Source organism: Caretta caretta, chromosome 9 (assembly GCF_965140235.1).
Source record: "Caretta caretta isolate rCarCar2 chromosome 9, rCarCar1.hap1, whole genome shotgun sequence".
Classification (NCBI taxonomy): Eukaryota; Metazoa; Chordata; order Testudines; family Cheloniidae; genus Caretta; species Caretta caretta.
In genome coordinates, this window is record NC_134214.1 from 24,403,944 (window position 1) to 24,423,488 (window position 19,545).

Consider the following 19,545-nt stretch of genomic DNA (forward strand, 5'->3'; position numbering starts at 1 on the left):
TAAGCTTATCTTTACCAGCTTAGGTCAAAACTTCCCCAAGGTACAAAATATTCCACCCTTTGTCCTTGGATTGGCCGCTACCACCACCAAACTAATACTGGTTACTGGGGAAGAGCTGTTTGGACGCATCTTTCCCCCCAAAATACTTCCCAAAACCTTGCACCCCACTTCCTGGACAAGGTTTGGTAAAAAGCCTCACCAATTTGCCTAGGTGACTACAGACCAAGGCCCTTGGATCTGAGAACAATGAACAATCCTCCCAACACTTGCACCCCCCCTTTCCTGGGAAATGTTGGATAAAAAGCCTCACCAATTTGCATAGGTGACCACAGACCCAAACCCTTGGATCTGAGAACAATGAAAAAGCATTCAGTTTTCTTACAAGAAGACTTTTAATAAAAATAGAAGTAAATAGAAATAAAGAAATCCCCCCTGTAAAATCAGGATGGTAGATACCTTACAGGGTAATTAGATTCAAAACATAGAGAACCCCTCTAGGCAAAACCTTAAGTTACAAAAAAGATACACAGACAGAAATAGTTATTCTATTCAGCACAGTTCTTTTCTCAGCCATTTAAAGAAATCATAATCTAACACGTACCTAGCTAGATTACTTAATAAAAGTTCTAAGACTCCATTCCTGGTCTATCCCCGACAAAGACAGAATATAGACAGACACACAGCCCCTTTGTTTCTCTCCCTCCTCCCAGCTTTTGAAAGTATCTTGTCTCCTCATTGGTCATTTTGGTCAGGTGCCAGCGAGGTTACCTTTCGTTTCTTAACCCTTTACAGGTGAGAGGAGCTTTCCCGGGCCAGGAGGGATTTCAAAGGGGTTTACCCTTCCCTTTATATTTATGACATGGTGTGATAAATTAATTGTGTAATTGTACTATAAGTAGGGTCTCACATGTGGTAGTACTATACATTATTATTCTAAAAGAATAAAGAATTATGCTAATAAGTACAGGACAATCAGTACTGTAGTGATACATGACTACAATCAATAGATCATGATCATGACAGTATTTTGACATCATCAGTCATTTTTGTATCATGTTGTATTAAGTTTCTATTAGCTTAGTGATGTCAGTATTTATTGATCTAAGAGGTAAATACTGACCTCTGTTAAGCCAATCTAATTGGTTAGCCTTGTTTCAGACCTCAGGATAGCTGACCTCTGAGGAGGTAAACAAGCAAACAAAAACTTACTGGCTCATCATATGACTTTTCAGACTGCCAGGAATCACTGTTTTCATCTTGTATGTAATAATTTGCATTGATAAGACACTGTGTGGGCAGGGCAGGAAGAATATTACCATGTAATGGGACCTGTGTTATACATAACAGAATCTTTGCTGTTGTGGAACACTAAAAAATTGCCTCTGAGCTCATTGGGAAGAAGTAGTCAGTCACATCCTGGCAGGGCCCTTCATTCACCAGTAATACAAGGCTGCAGGTGGAAAACTGAAACTATGGAACGGTTGTTGCCTATTTGTTTTTAAGGGATAGAAGGGCATCTCATGACGCAGGCAAAAAATAATATGCTGGAACGCTCCACACTTGTTTGGAAGATGATTTTTTTTTTCCATTATCTGGGAACAGTTTGCAATGCAGTGCCAGCTGTTCAGATTTTCCATCACACACATTATATTTCCAGTGTTAGAATCTGCTCAACAAGTCACTTTCAGAGTCCTTTTTTACTATAGTATTAAAATTAATTTTGTGCCGTGCTTTGAGGATGAAAAACCATGTAACTGCTAAGCATGATTAGACTCAGTTAGTTTGTGTCAATATCAGTGCTTATGGGGTTTATTGTGGCTCTAGTGGAAGGCTGAAACCTAAACTACCTACAGCAATTAGAAACATAATACTAACAACAACTAGGCCTAATGTGGTTAAACCCCATTTTAAATAATTATACTCAAAGATTAGGTTTTTTGATAAAGAAAGGAAATCTCCCCAATTTCATCCTTCTCTAACCCTGTTCTCTTCCTCTTATTACAAATACACAGTACCTTTTCACATCATTATGCATGCTTTAAAGGACAAGGCTTATAAAATATTGCTAAGGGCCAGATCTAGATTTTAGACCACACTGTACCTCAGAACACAGCTCTTTTTGAATAAAAAGAAAGATGTCTAGCATTTGTTTCCTAATTCATACCCTTTAACAATATATCATAGTCGCCATGGCTCCAGTTTCTATTTCTATGTATTTTTAATGCTGCTAAGATACAAAGACCACTTTTTCTGAAGTCAACTTTCTTCCTTCATGGAAAAAACTAGAAGTGGACTGGGATCCCACATCATAACCAGGCACGATATGAAAGGCTCAGTTGTCATCTCTCATATATGAGGCAAAGCAACATTTATCTTGTAAAATCTGCTGCAAAGGATTTTAAATAAAAAAAAAATGTGACCCCCTAATAGGACTGGAAGTCGACGTCTTTGATAAATACAGCAGATGCTTTGGGCCTGCTTCAGCGCCTATTAATGTCAATGGCATGATTTCCCCTGCCTTCAACAGCTAGAGGGGACTAGCTTTTTATGAAGTAGGCAACACAGTTGGTTGGAGGGGTGAAAATGGGCTGAGTTTACAGGAGTTAAAAAAAGTCACTAGAGTGCTCCCAAAAATGTACTGAGAATCCCAAGGCACTAATAAACAAGAGGGTTTTGTACACTTTGTTGCTTCTTTAGGCTGAGCATATTGTACCCCAGGAGCTCCTTGTATCCCTTCATTCCCCCCCCCCCCCAACCCAAGTGCCCTATGTTCCACCCTCTCATCCCCATCCATTGCAGGAACCCCCCTGCAGCCCCCCCCCTCCCCTCCCTTATATCAGGGGCCCTGTGTGCCCCCCCACACTTCCCTGTATGCCAGGGGTCCTATGTGCCCCCATGTCCCCTCTCCCCATACCAGGGTTCCCCCATTTGCTCCCCCATGCCAGGGGCTCTGTGTTGACACCCACCCCCATTCCAGCTGCACACAATCCTTTTCCCCTACCATTTTTATCAACTGGTTCACTGAGCTACAGACAATTACAGAGGTAGTTGAAGCTGATGGCTCTGTCAGGGGCTCCACGTGTCCCCCATTCCCTCTTCTGAGTGTAACCAAAATCAACAGTGTTCTGTCTGTTGAGGTCTAGCTCATTCCCCAAACGGCTGAAATGTACGGGATGCAGTGTTCAAAGGCATCATGTTACACTTAACATGACAGCATTTCTGTCTGTAAGACCTCACTTGGCTTGGCCAAAAATCAAAAACATGGCCTAGAAGGACAAATGAAGCATTTCCTAATTCATACCAAGATCTACACGTATTTAAAAATTACATGCAAAGCAGTCATTTACTGACCCTGATCATCAGGTCCAGCTGAACTGTGCTTGGTATAGGACCTGGGGGAGGGAGAAGCTGTATGCCAACTTTGTGCTCCCTGACTCATGAGGCTGCTGCTGGGGTGGTGGGTGAAGTTGGACCTCTGCTCTAAGGTACATTATGCTGTCATTGACAGCAGCCAGTACCAGCTGCTTCAGAGGCAGACACACAAAACCCTGCAGTAGGCAGTTATGGGATAATCTGCACACAGGAAAGTTTTTTTCCCTAACCCATACTCGTGAAAGATTGGTTTATGCCCTGAAGCATGAGGAACTAGACAGCCCTTCCAAAGCACACTTATTTTTTTCAGTATTCCATTATGTCTAATACATAATAGTACAAGCCACATTCTTCGGACAAATCTACTGCACAAACGCCATCATTTTTAATAGAAGTATTACCTCCAGCCGACACCATGGCTCACTGATGTAATCAGGGACCTTACAATACATTTTTAGTGCTACCCCCCTCCCCCCCCGTTGGTAAGTTTCAGCCAAGTAAAAGAAATGCATCAGCTATTACATTTTTTACTCCCATTGTTCTGCTCTGTGAAATTAATTTCGATCCTGTCATGTTGTCTTTAAAACCTCAGCATCACTGAGCAGGATTTCCTGACATGTTTCATTGCTTAGCAGAGAGTTCTGGATTTCTGTGAGGTAAGGACAGAAGAGGAAGCCAGGAACTCTGTTCTTGACCAGCTCCTTGAGCTGTGATTTATATGTTTTCTCAGTGCTAACTACTTTACTCCAATGATTGTTCTCATTCTGTGTTGGTATTTCTTACTTTACATTTTATGACTCTGCAGTTCATAGTCTATGAAGCTACATCTACTTTACAGCAGACCAGGGGACCAGATCCCAGACTATGACTCTGTCCCTTTTGCATTGCTCCAGCAGCACAAAGGGAATGGACAACTGCCTTATTATGGGAGATAAGGATTCCCCTGATGTAGGGGGATCTCCAAGAGGCATAAAACTAGCATAGGTGGTGGTATACGTAGCCTCTGCTTCCCTTTCCTCTCACTGCGCTCTGGAGATCTCTGGTTGGTGAAGTAGTCCATATGGGAAAGTAAGCTGGCATATTTTACAGCAGCCCTGAGTCTCCTCGTTTAGTCGCACATTCAGGGAAGCGGAAAGGCTTCTCCTGCCACTCCTCAGGCCCTGGACCAAGCAGAACTCAGTTGGCCATGGAGATCTGACCCTTTCTGATTATAATTGAGATGTGAACTAATCATACTGCTCCTTGGCAGGCAAAACTCCCCCTGAGGTCAATGGGAGTTTTGCCTGCATAAAAGACTGAAGGATCTGGTCCATATATGAGTCACAGCGTAACTAAATAATTCCAGTAAAACAGTGTGTGTGTGTGTGTGTATATATATATTGCATATAGAGCTAGAAAATAGAGGTGGGAATTTATAGAAGTGCTCAGCATTGGCCTAATTCTAGCTCTACTTTTCTCCTCCAGGCCTGAAGAAGAGCTCTGTTAAGCTCAAAAACTTATCCCTTCCACCAACTGAAGTTGGTCCAATAAAAGATATCATCCCACCCACCTTGTCTCTCATGGAATACTACAGTCATTTTAGGACACTGTGATCTTTTCAGGACCAGGAAATTTAGAGGTCAAGATCCAGTGTGTGATTACAAAAGTGTCTCATGGCTAGCACTTAAAGTGTCCTGTGAAGAACAACAATGTGACTAGAGGAGAACAGTGTGTCCAGTTCCGAAGCTTTCAAAAGGATCGTGCAACCTCTCAGTCCTCTAGTTGCTGATTACGGTTCTGAGAATCTCCAAAGTTTCCAAGTTTAATCTTCTTCCCATGAGGTTTTAGTTCATGTCACAGCCACCAACCTGAATCTGAGCCTGAACAGAACTCTCCTGGGAACACACAAAGGTAAGTGTGAGTGACTGTCCCAGAACACTCCAAGGATTTGGTGGTCCAGGGAGTGAAATCTGAGGCTACCATAGAGCACCAACCCAATCACATCAAACTAATGCAGACTGCTAGGTTTATTTATTTATTTTAAATGAGTATCCCTGTGGCATGTTCCAGAAAAAAGCACAGCCCCAAGTTCACGGTAGTAAAATGAAAATGTTAATTCTGTTGTGTAACAACTGAGTGTATGCCCCTATGTACAAGCAGAAGGATCACCTCAAACTGAAAGGAGGTAGCTCAATATGATGATGTTGGTTTGATGAAAATCAAAAGGCCACATCTTTCAGACTGAGGCAGTACCGAACCTGCTGGCTTTTGGGTACAATGCATTCCTGAAGCTGTCACATCACTTGGGGTCCTGAGTTATGGAAAAAGTAACTGGAACAGTGTATACCCTAGGGACACTGGGTTTTAATTTTGATACATAGTAAGTCATTTCTCGTAAAGGAAGAATTTTAAAAGATCCCCATAAGACTGTTAGCCTAAATTGGCATAGTTTCAATGACCTCAGTGGAGCTATGTCAATTTACCTAAGGGTTCTGGATTCCTTTACTGGAGTGGGTACAGGACTTATACAGCAATGGGTGGGACGTTGCTTCCCTGCAATATTTTGTCTATTATTTAGGGTTTGATTCTGCCATCTTCTCTCATGGTGAGTAGTAAATTATTGCAAAAACAGTCAATCCCATTGGCTGAAATGGAACTACTTGCAAGTATGTTGCTATTCAATGAGAGGACAAAATCTGTCCCTTAATGCTTGAGCTACATTTGTACAGCACTAACTGGCACTGGAGTTAATCTGGATACAATTTGAAATATGAAGACCAGGACATGGTGATGGTTTGGTGAAATAATTCTGGAGCTTTTCAAATATCTTAATTACAGTTGTGCCAGATTTGCTGAAAACACCTCTTGGAGGGGTACTGTGTTTTTCTTTTTATATTTCTCACCTTGAAATACATGTAGCATTTTAACTCCATTATATTGTTGAACAAAAAATAAGCAACCATGATTGCCTTGTAAAATATAACTACATAACAGATATTAGGTTAATTTTAAATTGTAAAAAAAAAAAAAATAGAAATATGCTAATTGCCAGGAAAGGTTAACTTTCTGGTACCATTTTGCCCCTATGGTCCACAATTAAGTGACCACATAATGCACTGAAATGGTTTTCATGGTTTATCAATGTACTGTCCTTGAACATTTTTATGCATCAGAGCTGACTCAGTTGTCTTCTTATAACTGCAGTTATTCTGTTCTTGGATTCATTCACAGAAGACGCTCTTTCCCTGGGAGGGTGTGGTGGAGTTAGAGCTGGCAAACCCACTTTACCACTGCTTTTGTGTTTATTGAAGGCTGGTGCATTAGCAGCTCTTGAAATACTACACAGGCCTGAGTGTGTGATTCCTTTCCCAGAGTTTGGGCTCGTAAGGCTCTTCTGTCCATGATTACTGACCAGTGCAGCACAGGAGATTAGGCTGCCCTGACTGAGTGAACATTGTGACAGTGGGAAGTTTCCACTGAGCCTCTTCAGTTCAAATACTTGTTCTCTAGCTTGAGTCAAAGCTTCAGTTAGCTCATAGCGTTCCTCACACTCTCTACGCACCGTTTCCTGGAGAAGAGAGTTCTGCAAATAGAAAGAAACACATACTTTATGAAACACCATCACTCTAAAAGGGATAGATGCTGGGTGCTTACTGAACTCCTCAAACATAGGGTACTGGTGATCAGAGGGTATATGTTCACATATAGGGTGAGTTGGTAAAATTATGACTATACTACAAAAAAAAAAATCAGATACCCAATTTTCTAATTTTTCAGTTGTCTGGGGTCAAAACCATTCCACTGTACTTGGAACACAATGAGGCATAACCTGACCTGCTGACAAGTGAGGATTTGCTTTAAAATGACTACATAAATTAAATCAGTACTTGGCTCAAAGACTTGTGGATGAGTTGGTCTGAATAGTTCAGATGGATAGCAGGAGAGAGAGATTGTGTTTTCTTGCTAGTAGAATGCTACTACATAGGCATTCGGTGGCTAAAATACGACTTTCATATGCCATATCTCAAGCTGCTCCCACTGTTAAAATCATGCTAAATGTTTTCTATAGCTATACTTAGTCATGCTATTGGGACACTTCTGTTTTATTTGCAGTCTTTGCATAAGATCTATTCTAAAAGGGGAAATTGTCAAGTAACAATTTATGAAAGTTATTGAGGAATAATACTGTGGAACATTTAATCTGCTGAAGCAGTAAAACACTTCAAGGAAGTTTATTTTGTACAGTGAGTGGTTAGAAAATGCTTTTTTTCATATTTGACCTTTCTTTAAAACCAGAGAACTACATTTTTTCACCTTTCCTGTCACATTTATATTATTTTCAAGCACGACTGAATTAATGAATTTTTATATGAGGCTCAGCAATTTGCCCCATCAGTTCTGATATTCACTGTGTCATTCCAAAGCCAGTGACTATGGATGCACAAAGTCTTAGATTTGCATTGAGTGAAACGACAATCTACTTGCCTCAAAACACCATCACTATGGCAATTTGCTTTCATTCTCACCAGGAGGAAAGGGGAACAAGAGGAAGTATCCCTGAGTTACAATCACAAACCTCTCCCCATCTCCCACCCTGGGAGAGAAGAAGGGGATGCTTGTTCTTGGGACAAAAGGAAAAGACAAGGAGAAAGGGAAGGAAGGAGAAAGAAATAAGGAGATGAAGACTGATTAAAGTACTTCTCGTGTCACCATCCAATCACCCAAAAATGGGGTGTTCATAGAATTTCAGCAGAGGGAAGGGAAAGAGAGGTGAAGAGAGAAGTAAAGGGAGGGGAGAAAGGAAAAAAGGGGAGGGGACAAGAATAGAGTGGGGGAAGAGATAGCTCAGTGGTTTGAGCATTGGCCTGCTAAACCCAGGGTTGTGAGTTCAATCTTTGAGGGGGCCATTTAGGGATCTGGGGCAAAAATTGGGGATTGGTCCTGCTTTGAGCAGGGGGTTGGACTAGATGACCTCCTGAGGTCCCTTCCAACCCTGATATTCTATGATTCTATGACTAGATAGGGGACAAAAAGAGAGGTCAGTATGCCACCACTTAAAGATCTGTACATAGTGCAGCAGTATAAAGGGAAGAGAGGGAGAAGAATCCTATGCTGTAAACAATCAGATTTAAGTGAGTGCAGCTGAATGGAGCAACTGACTTTAGGCAAAAAGGCCTGGAGAAATATGAGATGACTTTGACATTATGAGGAGGGAAAAAATGGCAGAAACAGAGCTAAAGATGTGGTCAGTGTTGGGCTCAGTCATTCTGAGGACTGAAGGGACCTTCATTAGCTAAAACAAAATCACAGCAATATAATCAATTTGTTAAAGAATAAAGGAGGTAATAGAAGATTTAAAGGCTGAGATAGCAAACATATATCAAGGATGAAAAGTTGGCTACCCTGAAATGGCATAAAATGGGAAATAATCAAGACAGTTTCAAACTTGGCAGAAAACAGACCACCAAGCTATAAATACAAGATGTTGCAATGCTCCAGCTCTACTCCTTCAGGTCCCATTTTCTCAGAAGCAAAATGACCACTTTAGTAGTAGAATTTTATAAAGATAGGTCTAGACAGTGAAAAATGCCTGCAAAGCAGGCACAGTAAGCCAAGTTTACCACATCAACATGCCTGGCCTCACCTGAGTATCACTCACAAAAGAAAAGCAAAAAGGGGTACGCCTACACTGCAGTAAAAAAACCTATGGGCTGCGAGACTCAGAGCCCGGGCCAATTGACTTGGGCTCTGGGGGCTCAGGCTGTAGGGCTGCAAAGTGCAGACGTTTGGGATTGGGTTGGAGCCTGGGCTCTGAATCCTTGTGAGGAGGGAAGGTTTTATCAGCCGAGGCTCCAGCCCAACCCCAATTTTTAGCCCCACAGCTCGAGCCCTGCGAACCAGAGTCAGCTGACCCAAGCTAGCCCTAGCTGGGCCGCGGGTCTTTTATTGCAGCGTAGATGTACCCAAAAGAGACTGCTTGCAGGGAATGCATCCCTATTGTGTCTAGGATTTCATAAGACAAGAAATATTGGACAGAAAAAGAAGAAATGTTTGGAATTGTTTGATGCAACAGAGGCAATGGCTGTCTGTGCATATTTGCATTATTCACACTGGTTGCATTATTCATTGTGAAAAAATTATCCAAAAAGCTAGCTTTTTTTCTTGTATGCAAAATAGTTGTAAACTGATTTCTGTGAAACATTTTATGCACTCCCATATACATGGTGTACAAGTACAATTTTTTTCTAATTAATTATCTCAAATATGAATAAGATTGCTAGATGGAATATTACTATCATGTTTAAAGTGTTTGTAATAGTCCATGTTTTCTATTTTGAAAAAATCCAGGGTTCCTTTAAATTATATCTTTAGAATGTTGTTAAACATGAGGTGGAAGGAGAGGTGCCTTCAAAGACCTGAAAGGGATGAGTATTCTTGTAATAATGCACTAACAGGGGTTTTCACACTAATTATTTCAAAATTTGTTCATAAAATTTGCTTTTCATTTGATTTACAGATTATTCATTTTAAAGACTTTTAAAATTAACACACTAGAGTTGAAGATTTTAGTTTATTCTAAAAGTCTGCACTTCTTTTACATTGATCTAAATTGCACGTTTGTAACATGATAATAGAATAGTACACACATATTTAATACTAAATGTAGCAGGGCATGTCTTTGGTCAAGTTCCTACCTCCTCTTGAGCCTGACTCAAATTCTGAATCAGCTCTGCTTGCTCCTGGGTTAATTTTTCCAGTTCATCTGACTTCTCTTTAATTTCTTTCCTCATGCCCTCTGATAATGAATCACTGTTGTTCTGTTCCTTCTTCAGCTGAAATTCAAGCTTAGTAACCAGCCTTTTAAGGCTTCGCATTTCTTCTTCCTTATCTCCATCTTTCTCTGTAAGTTTGACCTGGGCTTCCTGAAGCTGGTTTTTAAGAATTCCCACTTCCATCCTTAGGCTGTTGATGGCACTGGATATTAATTCAGGTATCTGTATGATAAATCGTACATTAGTTCACATGCAATTATTTATTTGGTTACGTAGAAATTTGATACCAGACAAAAGGAGCTCTGAAAGTGAAGATGTGTAGCTCCTAACAGGTACAAATGAACAATACCACTACTTTGGACTTATAGAATACCCCTCAAGGATGTCAAAGTGCTTTTAAAATGTAAGAAAACTCAGGCACAGAGAGATTTAAGTGATTTGCCTAAGGTCAAATAGTGAAACTGTGCTAGAAATGGGAAAAAGTCTTTTGATTTCTAATCTCAATTTCAACCTCTAGAGCAAGTAGATAGTCTTTTTTAAAAAATAATATATAGATACTATGAAAATAAAATGTTTTATTTTCAACTGTTTAAACATTGGCTTAAAATAATGCATTTGAAATAAACATAATAAAAATCCCTTTCTTGATTCTCCAAATGTCTCAAAGGATGTCTAAAACTTTTGGAAAACTATTTTCAGTTTTTATATGAATTTTGGAAAACTCAGATTTGGATAAATAGGATTCAGATAACTGGTGGTTTACCTGGCTAGAAAAACATCTGAAAAGAGAAAGGAATAGAAAATTGTATTGAATGAAAGAAATTAACATAGATAAAGGGAGAACTAATGGACTCAATACTTGGCTTTGTCCAATAAACACTAAACTCAGGTAAGGAAGGAGAAACTACTGGGGATACCTCTATGCCAGCCCAGTATGGTTCAGAGTAGTCCAAGGGCTTTGATTTTACTTTTAATTAAATAAATTGTGTAAGAAATATAGTTTGATTTTTTTTTAATTCAGTTAGCCTATTGTATGACATTGCAAGAAAAATCAACATGTCAAAAAACTATAGCTAGGAGAAATCTGGGTCTGAGTAAATGCAAAAATATCTACCCTATAATACCTTTAAATGAAATAGCTATATGCAAAATGTGTTTGCTCTGTTCCATTTCAAATAATACAAAATGTACTGTATATACTAGAACAGGGAGAAAGTGTAATGACATGCTAGTAACCTATCTAGATGAAGAAACACAATCTAAGGGGATTAGGTTCCCCCACCCCACTCCTTTTTGTCTCCAAGGTATATTATCTACTGTTGCAACACCAACTTCCTTTCAATTGCTCCAAACCTTCATCCGTAGTTCCTCTTGATCTTTCTGATATTTTGCTATTAATTCTTGGTGCTTTTGTCTTTCAATGTCTAGTTCCATTCTAGCGTCTTCTTTGAGCCTGAAAATCTCTTCTGTGTGTCGTGTTTGGTCTTTAGCTAGACCAATTTCCATCTAGATAAGAAAACGCACTGTTTTTTAAATAAAATATACCAAGTTATCTTATAGCATTTTCACACTGAGAATATTCTTAGTTAATATAAGGTTTAGCAGACTCAAATGGTTTGAAGTTCAAATTCAATTCAGATACATTTCCAAAGTTTGGATGCTTATCCAATATATGTCTGAATTATTGGAAACGGTAGAGTATGCAAAACTGGCAGTGTTACCAGCTCTTAACTTCCACTGACTTCACAGCAATCTGAGGGCATTCAGCTCCCCATAGGCGACAGACAGCATTTTGCAAGATCAGGCCTCCAGACTGGCAAACTAATGAGAAATTCCCGCAAAATGTTGACGCTACTTTTTCTGGCCCTAGACAGAAATCAGAATGGTATCAACATGTCCATCCGCAGCAGACAGAGTATCATTTACGTTGCATTAAGTATGCATTTGGATTTTTGGAAATATGCATATCTATATACTCTTGGGGCTCATGTACTATAAAAACAACTACACATTTTTACAAAGTAAATCAGAAACTACAAATTCTTCCTTATCTAAATAACTCATCAAGACTACCAGTAACCCAATACCTAATTTCACACACACCATCCTAAATCACCCCCTTCTCAAAAGCCTGGGAAACCAGATAGGCCTTGCATTTTGCTCTTAAGATCAGCAGACCAGGGGGAAAGACAATTTCTCAGCTGAAGCCATTTTGCCACCAGCCTCTTTGTATTAAAAACCAAGAAGCCATTAGCTTGAGAACCTCACCTGACCTCACCTGCCATGGTATCACATGGGGAGAGAAGCACTCTTTCGGACAGTCATAACCCTGGCTTAAGAGGTTACAAACAACTTCTTGAATTACATATGAAAATGAATCATAAGTGAGTGATGATGTTGCAGCACAGGTCTAATTTGCTCCCTGAAAAACGCACCACTGAACAAATGGCTGCCATATTCTGCACTATCTGATATTCCCTAGTGGGTTGGGGATTTGTTGAATAATCCTTCTAAATGTAATGAGATGAAATGAAGTGTGAAGGAAGGACACAGAGGTGGTTGGACCAAACTATTACTTTTCCTTTCTGGGAAAAAAAAAAAAAGAATAACTCATTGTGGTAATGCTAGATTATATAACCCTTAGCTGGGTTAACAAGGAGGACTATTTTGCCAGCAAGGCTTACACCTGCAAGTAAACCTCTGCTCATTATATTATTATTTTTTGAGCTTGAAAACCAGTACACTTCACAAACACCCAGTTACTTACCTGTGCAATAACTGTTGTTCTTCAAAATGGATTGTGCACATATGCATTTCACTGTGCCCAATGAACTCTCAAACAACAACTTTTGCTAGCAGTGCCAGCAAGCAACGCATGTACCCTCGACTGTCCTTGTGCACTGAGCCAAAGATATAAAAGGGCCTGGCCACTGTCTCTCTCTCTGTTCCTTCACATGGCCAGGGTATCGTACCTGAAGTGGCAGGGGAGGTGGGAGAGTCATGGAATGTCTATGTGCACAACATACCTCGAGAACAGCAGTTACTGTACCAACAAGTAACCACTTTTTCTCCTTCCGGTGATTGTGCACATACATGTTCTACTGTGAGGTGACTCACCAGAAATTTCCGGACAGGGTGTGGGACTTCCCATTATTTGAAGAGCGACTAACACTGACTTGCCGAAGTCTCATCTCAGGAAGTTTGAGTAAGAGAGTAGTGTCTGGAGAAGTCTTGTACACACAACCATGTTGCTGCTTTGCAAATATCCACGACAGGGGTGTTGCTCAAAAAGGCTGATGAAGTAGAATGAGCCCTAATGGACTGGGCTGTTATCCTTGGTGGAGGACATACCTTTGCCAACTTAAACGTAGCAAAACTCGATAGTCAGAAATCCAACAAGAAATACATGTTGTAACAGGTTGCCCTTTAATCCTCTCAGCGTAGGATACAAAGAGTTTGGGAGAGGATCTGAAAGACTGTGCAGTACAAGTAAAGTGCCAGAGCCCTTTGGACAGCCAATTTATGAAGCTTTTCTTCATCCTTGGAAGAATGAGGCTTTGGAAAGAACACTGGCAAATGAATAGTCTGGTTGAGGTGCAATGATGAAACCACCTTTGGCACAAACTTAGCATGCAGACTAAGAGGGACCTTGTCTTTGTGGAATATGTGAAAGGAGAATCAGCTAAAAGTGCCTGTAGCTCTGACACCTTCCGAGCAGAGGTAACTGCTACCAGAAACACTATTTCATTGATAACAGTGGAAGAAATGTTGTTCCCAAAGGTTCAAAGGGGAGCCCATCAAGCAAGACAATACTACATTCAGGTCCCATAAAAATACTGTATCAGATACAGGAAAGTACAAGGGAATTCGCCCCTTTGAAAATCTGGATTCCAAGGAAGTGAAAAGATAGAATACCCATCCACTGGTGGGTGTACTGCAGAGATGGATGCTAGATGGACTCTCACTGAACTGACAGAGATGCCAGAGGATTTCAGCTGTAACAGACGGTATAGTATATATCTAGTCTCTGTGCTGTTTGGTGATAATTGGTGAGATTCCACCCAGATTGAAAACCTTTTCCATTTTAATGCATGTGTGGCTGTGGTGGAATCCTTTCTGCTGCTCACCAAAATGGCCTAGACATCTCAGGAACAAACTCTCTCCTCATTGTTCAACCAGAGATCATCAATGCTGTGAGGTGCAGAGATTGTAGTTTGGGGTGCACTGACTTGCCTTGTGTAACCGTGCCTTCTTGGGTCACAACTGAAAATGCCAAATTCAGGACAAACTGCTAAGAAACAGGGCAAACACAGGAAACCCAATTAACATCAAGTTAATGTAAATACTAATGTTTTTCATAGTGTAGAATCTTGGCATTTAGCCATGAAAGCAATAGGGTAGTGTGCCTCAGTTTCCCTTCTTATACAGCACATTAGGTCTGCAATGTCTTTTCTCCTGTGTACAGTTTCAAGACTAGTTACAGGCAATAACTGTGAAATATCAATATCACAAGGCCTTTTAACATAAAGTGTGTTCTTATGTATCACTGTTAACATGTTCAAGGGTTTTTCCAAAAGATTAGGCACAGTGTACATTTTTACAGTTCTTGGTATTAGCAACACATTAGTCACAAGAATTAATTAGCATTAATATTAACATCAAATTCATTTCAAGTGTACATTTACAATCATTTTTGTCATGCCACGCCTTCTGCTCAATACCATTGCAGCTTTGGCAATTTAGGGTTAACCTGTGGCTTTTATTTGTAAGGTTTAGTTTTTCCCTTCCTCCCCATTCTGGAGGGTCAAAATCTGAGCTCTTTGGTGTAACAGAATCCACTGACTGGCCAGATGTGTCCTCTTTGCTCAGGGCTATGGGCAAGTCTTTCTCAGGGCAGTCAGTCAGGTAATTTGCATCAACACAGACACTAAGCCTGTTTACCAGTTTTCAGATACTTAATCATTACCAATTCCAAGGCTGGACTCTGTCTTAAAGAGATACCATCCATTTTCACTAGCATGTTAGACTTAAGATTCTTTTGTCCTTCCATTACGAATCTCTGCTTCCATATGGAATCAGATGTTGAGTCCACTAAGACAGTACAAGACATATCAAAAGTGTCTAGAGATTAGAGTTTGCCTGCCATCCTCTGTATTCTCATAGGCAAAGGAACTAAGGGTGCGGGGGGTGCTGCAGCACCCCCAATTTTTGTGCGGGGTCCCGGCCCTGCTGTCCCAGTGCCTGGGGCTCTGCTCCTGACCCCGCACGTGGGGTCCCAACTCCCAACTGCAGGACCCGCACCTGGGGCTCTGTTTCCAGCCCTGCATGCAGGGTCCCAGCTGCCGCTGGACCCCTGCCCAAGGCTCTGCTCCCAGTCCCACATGCAGGGCCCTGGCTGCTGCTGGACCCGCGCCCGGGGCTCTTTCCCCAACCCCGCACATGGGGCCCCAGCTACTGCTGGATCTGGGCCCGGGCTCTTTTCCCAGCCCCACACACGGGGCCCTGGCTGCCGCTGGACCCACGCCTGGGGCTCTGTTCCTGGTCCTGCGGCTCAGCTCCTGGCTGCCACCAGATAGGTGAACATTTCTGTTACAAGTTGGTTCTGCTGGTAGAAAAGGAACCCTTTGCATATGTTCTAAGGGTCCAACCACCAATCCAAGACTGAAGCCCTCATGCAAGTATGCAAATCTGCAAATGTCTGCTTGGATGATATACCGAGTGAAGGCAGGCCTGTAGCCATCTGAGGTGAAGTCTGGCATGCTGAGTCACGTATGTGCATGAGGCCAATAGTTGTAGATACAGCCCACTGTGTTGTCCCTAGGTTGGACTTGAGGCTTTTGGATAGAGAGACTATGGACTGAAACCTGCCCATCAAAAGATAAACCATGGCAGTTGTGGTGTCTACATCTGTTCCTATGTAACATGTTCAGTGTATCAGTTTTAATGCTGATTTCTCTATATTCAGTTTTAGGCCTAGATGAGAGAATAGATGTCTGATGAGGAGGATGCTGTGTTGGATGTGAGTGCTTCACATTCCCCAAACTAACCAATCATCCAGGTAGGGAAATATTTGAACACCTACATGGTGCAGATGTGCCAAGACCACTGTCATACTCTTGGTGAACAGCCTTAGAGCTGAAGGTAGGTCGAAGGGTAGTACCATGTATTGGTAGTGTTTGTTGCCCGACATCAATCAAAGATACTTTCTGAGGTCAAGGTGCATTGCCACATGAAAGTAAGCATCCTGCCAAACAAAGGGAGCACTCCAATGTCGAAGGAAGGGATAATAGATACAAGGGTTGCCATCCTGAAACTAATTTTTTGATAAGAAAACTGAACTGATTTAGGTCCACAATGGGTCAAAGACCACCTCTCCTTTTGGTAATCAGGAAGTACTGGAAATAGGTGCCTTACCCTCTGTGTTTGTATTGGTCCCATTTCCAAAAGAGACTGTTCTTCCTGAACTAAAACAGTCTTGTGAGATGGGTCCCTCAAAAGAGATGGGAAAGGTGGACTACGGAAAGGGAGGGAGGTGAACTGGAGGACATATCCCTCCTTTACGGTTTGAGCACTGACTTGTCCAAAGTAATCTCTATCCATGTACCATAAAAAGAGGGGGAGGTGCTTTCCACATAGTGGAAGGTGAGATACGGTTAGCGTGTAGTCCTCACCTCAAATGTCAAAATGACTGCTTCAAAGCCGACAAGATCTGGTGAAAAGGGCCTACTATAAATTATGCTGATTGGCGATGTCTGGGAAGCTTAGATCTCCTAGAGGTCTCAGCTCATAGAACAATCTGTATTGAGTCTGAGGCTTGAACTCTGTTGTCTGTCCTCTTGTGGTCAAGTTCTGAAGAGCAACACACAGTCTTTTTCAGGAGTTGCATCTTAAGGTGAAGATCCCTCCACTTCTTCATCCTTGTTGGGAAGAAGGTAGAAGTAGGACATATATCCCTCACCTACGTAAATTAGGCAGCTTTAATAACTATCACTGACAGAAAAGGAGTACTTGTGGCACCTTAGAGACTAACAAATTTATTTCAGCATAAGCTTTCGTGAGCTACAGCTCACTTCATCAGATAAGCGAAACCTTATGCTCAAATAAATTTGTTAGTCTCTAAGGTGCCACAAGTACTCCTTTTCTTTTTGCGAATACAGACTAACATGACTGCTACTCTGAAACCTATCACTAACAGGGATCATGATCCCCCTGTACATAGCATGTTGCTTGAACCCTGGGGATTTTTCCATAGTTCTCTATTCTGGGGGTTTTCTAACTACCTAGCCTAGCTAATCTATACTACACAAACAATAAACCTAACTACAATATACAAATAAGATACAAATCTCTTTTCTAAAGGTTGGCTACTCAAAGCTGAAGAGCAGAGGGTAGCTACAACTCTTGCCAGGGAGGCGGATGCCATGCCCCTTTATACTCTCGGCTCAGTACATGAGGACAGTGGGGGCACGTGCTCTCCCTGCTGGTACTGGAGTGCCTTGTGCACACATACTCCTACACTGGAACATATATGTATATAATCACTTGGAGGAAAATGAGGCTTTTACTGTATTACCAATATGCCATGCACTGAACATTAAAAATACAAAATACTTAAGTTTTCTTTCTTACACATACATTTTATTATTCAGCCTGTCCCACTCAGCTTTGCCCATGAATAATAATTTACCATAGTAATTGGTTTCAGAGTAACAGCCGTGTTAGTCTGTATCCACAAAAAGAAAAGGAGGACTTGTGGCACCTTAGAGACTAACAAATTTATTTGAGCATCCGATGAAGTGAGCTGTAGCTCACGAAAGCTTATGCTCAAATAAATTTGTTAGTCTCTAAGGTGCCACAAGTACTCCTTTTCTTTTTTCATAGTAATTGGGTATTTGAGATAATAACTCACATGGCCCTCACTGAGATGATATATGTATGTCTTGTGTGTGCAAGCTCAGAACTTTCTGGACAGTAGTGTCCATTGGGGCTGCATGAGCACCCCTATGTATGTCCCTGCGTGTCTCCACTTTCACTAAATCAAAAATCTGTTGCAAATCTCTGAAACATTGGAAATGAGGATGGATTAAGAATGCGAACCTATGCAGGTAATCATCAAAGAACCGCAGTTACTATGGTATGGAGTCATCATTCAGTCTCATTTTCCCCACTCTTCAGATCACCTTTAAATTGTAATCATAAATAATCATAGATACAACACCCCATTGAGATGAAGAAGGCAGCTCACATCTCTCTCAGAACTGTTGATTCATTCTGTCTGCAGATTTAAGATGAGAACTTTGCACTGGTGGTCTGCATGCAGAATAACTTCACAGCCAAAGCACCTAAATCCAAAATTAGGCACCTAAACAAGTGGCCTGATTTACAGAGGTGCTGAGCAGCCACAGCTCTCAGTTATTCCACAGGAGGCCCAGCTGTGGCAGAACTTCTTAGAATCAGGCCACCTATTTAGCAGCTTAAGTTTGAAAATTTGTTCATAATTTCTTTAAATGTAAGTTTGATTCTGAAGGAAGATTTGGATATACCCAAATCTGTGACAAATACCCTAAAGCCGTGCACTAACATAGTCTTTATGCACAGCATAGTTCTAATGGATCTTCTTGCAATTTGTTAAATGATTATAAATATTATATTAAAATACACAGTAGTATGTTAACTTCTTAATCTTAAAAAAATTGCATAACCTATCAGCTTTACAGACTGCACTTTGCTATAATTATCTAATTTCAGGTGCTAAATATCTATCAAAAACCACTAAACACTTTTTTGGGGAAAAAGAACAGGAGTACTTGTGGCACCTTAGAGACTAGCAAATTTATTAGAGCATAAGCTTTCGTGGGCTTTTGGGGGGAAGATGGTGTATATGGTCCTCCTTTCTAACAAAAAAACTCAGTCAATGTTTCAATTTTTTTTAACCAAATTGTTAAAAATTCTGTAATTGGCTATGAAACTCATATCCAGTGCTAGCCTGGAGTCAGTGTATACTGAAGCACTACAGGACCCTGAAAATAGAATTTTATATAATTATTATAAAATCATGAGACAGCTTTAAATGTGGCATCACAGAAGTATCAAAAACCTATCTTCTAGTTTATTAGATCTTAGAAATAAGAGTTTTAGGATTCAATTTATAGAAAATCATACCACAACTATTAATTACAGCAGGTTTTGCTAGAATAAAGCCTGCTGTAGGAGTTTACTTGATTAGATATTGAAATGACAATAGATAATATTATACTCTTAGAAATATTTTTGATGATTAAAAATGCACCTTAATTTGCATTTTTCACATCTAAGGAACAGTTGAAATTAACTAATATCCATAATAATGAGTAAACTGGCAATTGTTTTTCAAAGTTCTTGTTCTAGTTGCATAACAATTATTCGCAAAAAGAAAAGGAGT

At 40.7% G+C, this 19,545-nt stretch overlaps 1 protein-coding gene across 3 annotated transcripts in view; it reads right to left on the reverse strand.

The window, feature by feature from the left end:
* Positions 1-2,947: 2,947 nt before the first annotated feature.
* LEKR1 (leucine, glutamate and lysine rich 1) overlaps positions 2,948-19,545 on the reverse strand; it is a 178,025-nt gene continuing 161,427 nt past the window's right edge. For 2 of the 3 annotated variants that reach the window (XM_048864715.2, XM_048864714.2), the window contains exons 11-13: positions 11,478-11,630; positions 10,047-10,346; positions 2,949-6,934 (exon numbers count right to left, since the gene is read on the reverse strand). In XM_048864715.2, the coding sequence (XP_048720672.2) occupies positions 6,521-6,934; positions 10,047-10,346; positions 11,478-11,630 (867 nt within the window). In that variant the 3' untranslated portion in view covers positions 2,949-6,520. Of the gene's footprint in view, positions 6,935-10,046; positions 10,347-11,477; positions 11,631-19,545 lie in introns of all 3 variants that reach the window. The other variant, XM_048864712.2, reaches the window with a different exon arrangement.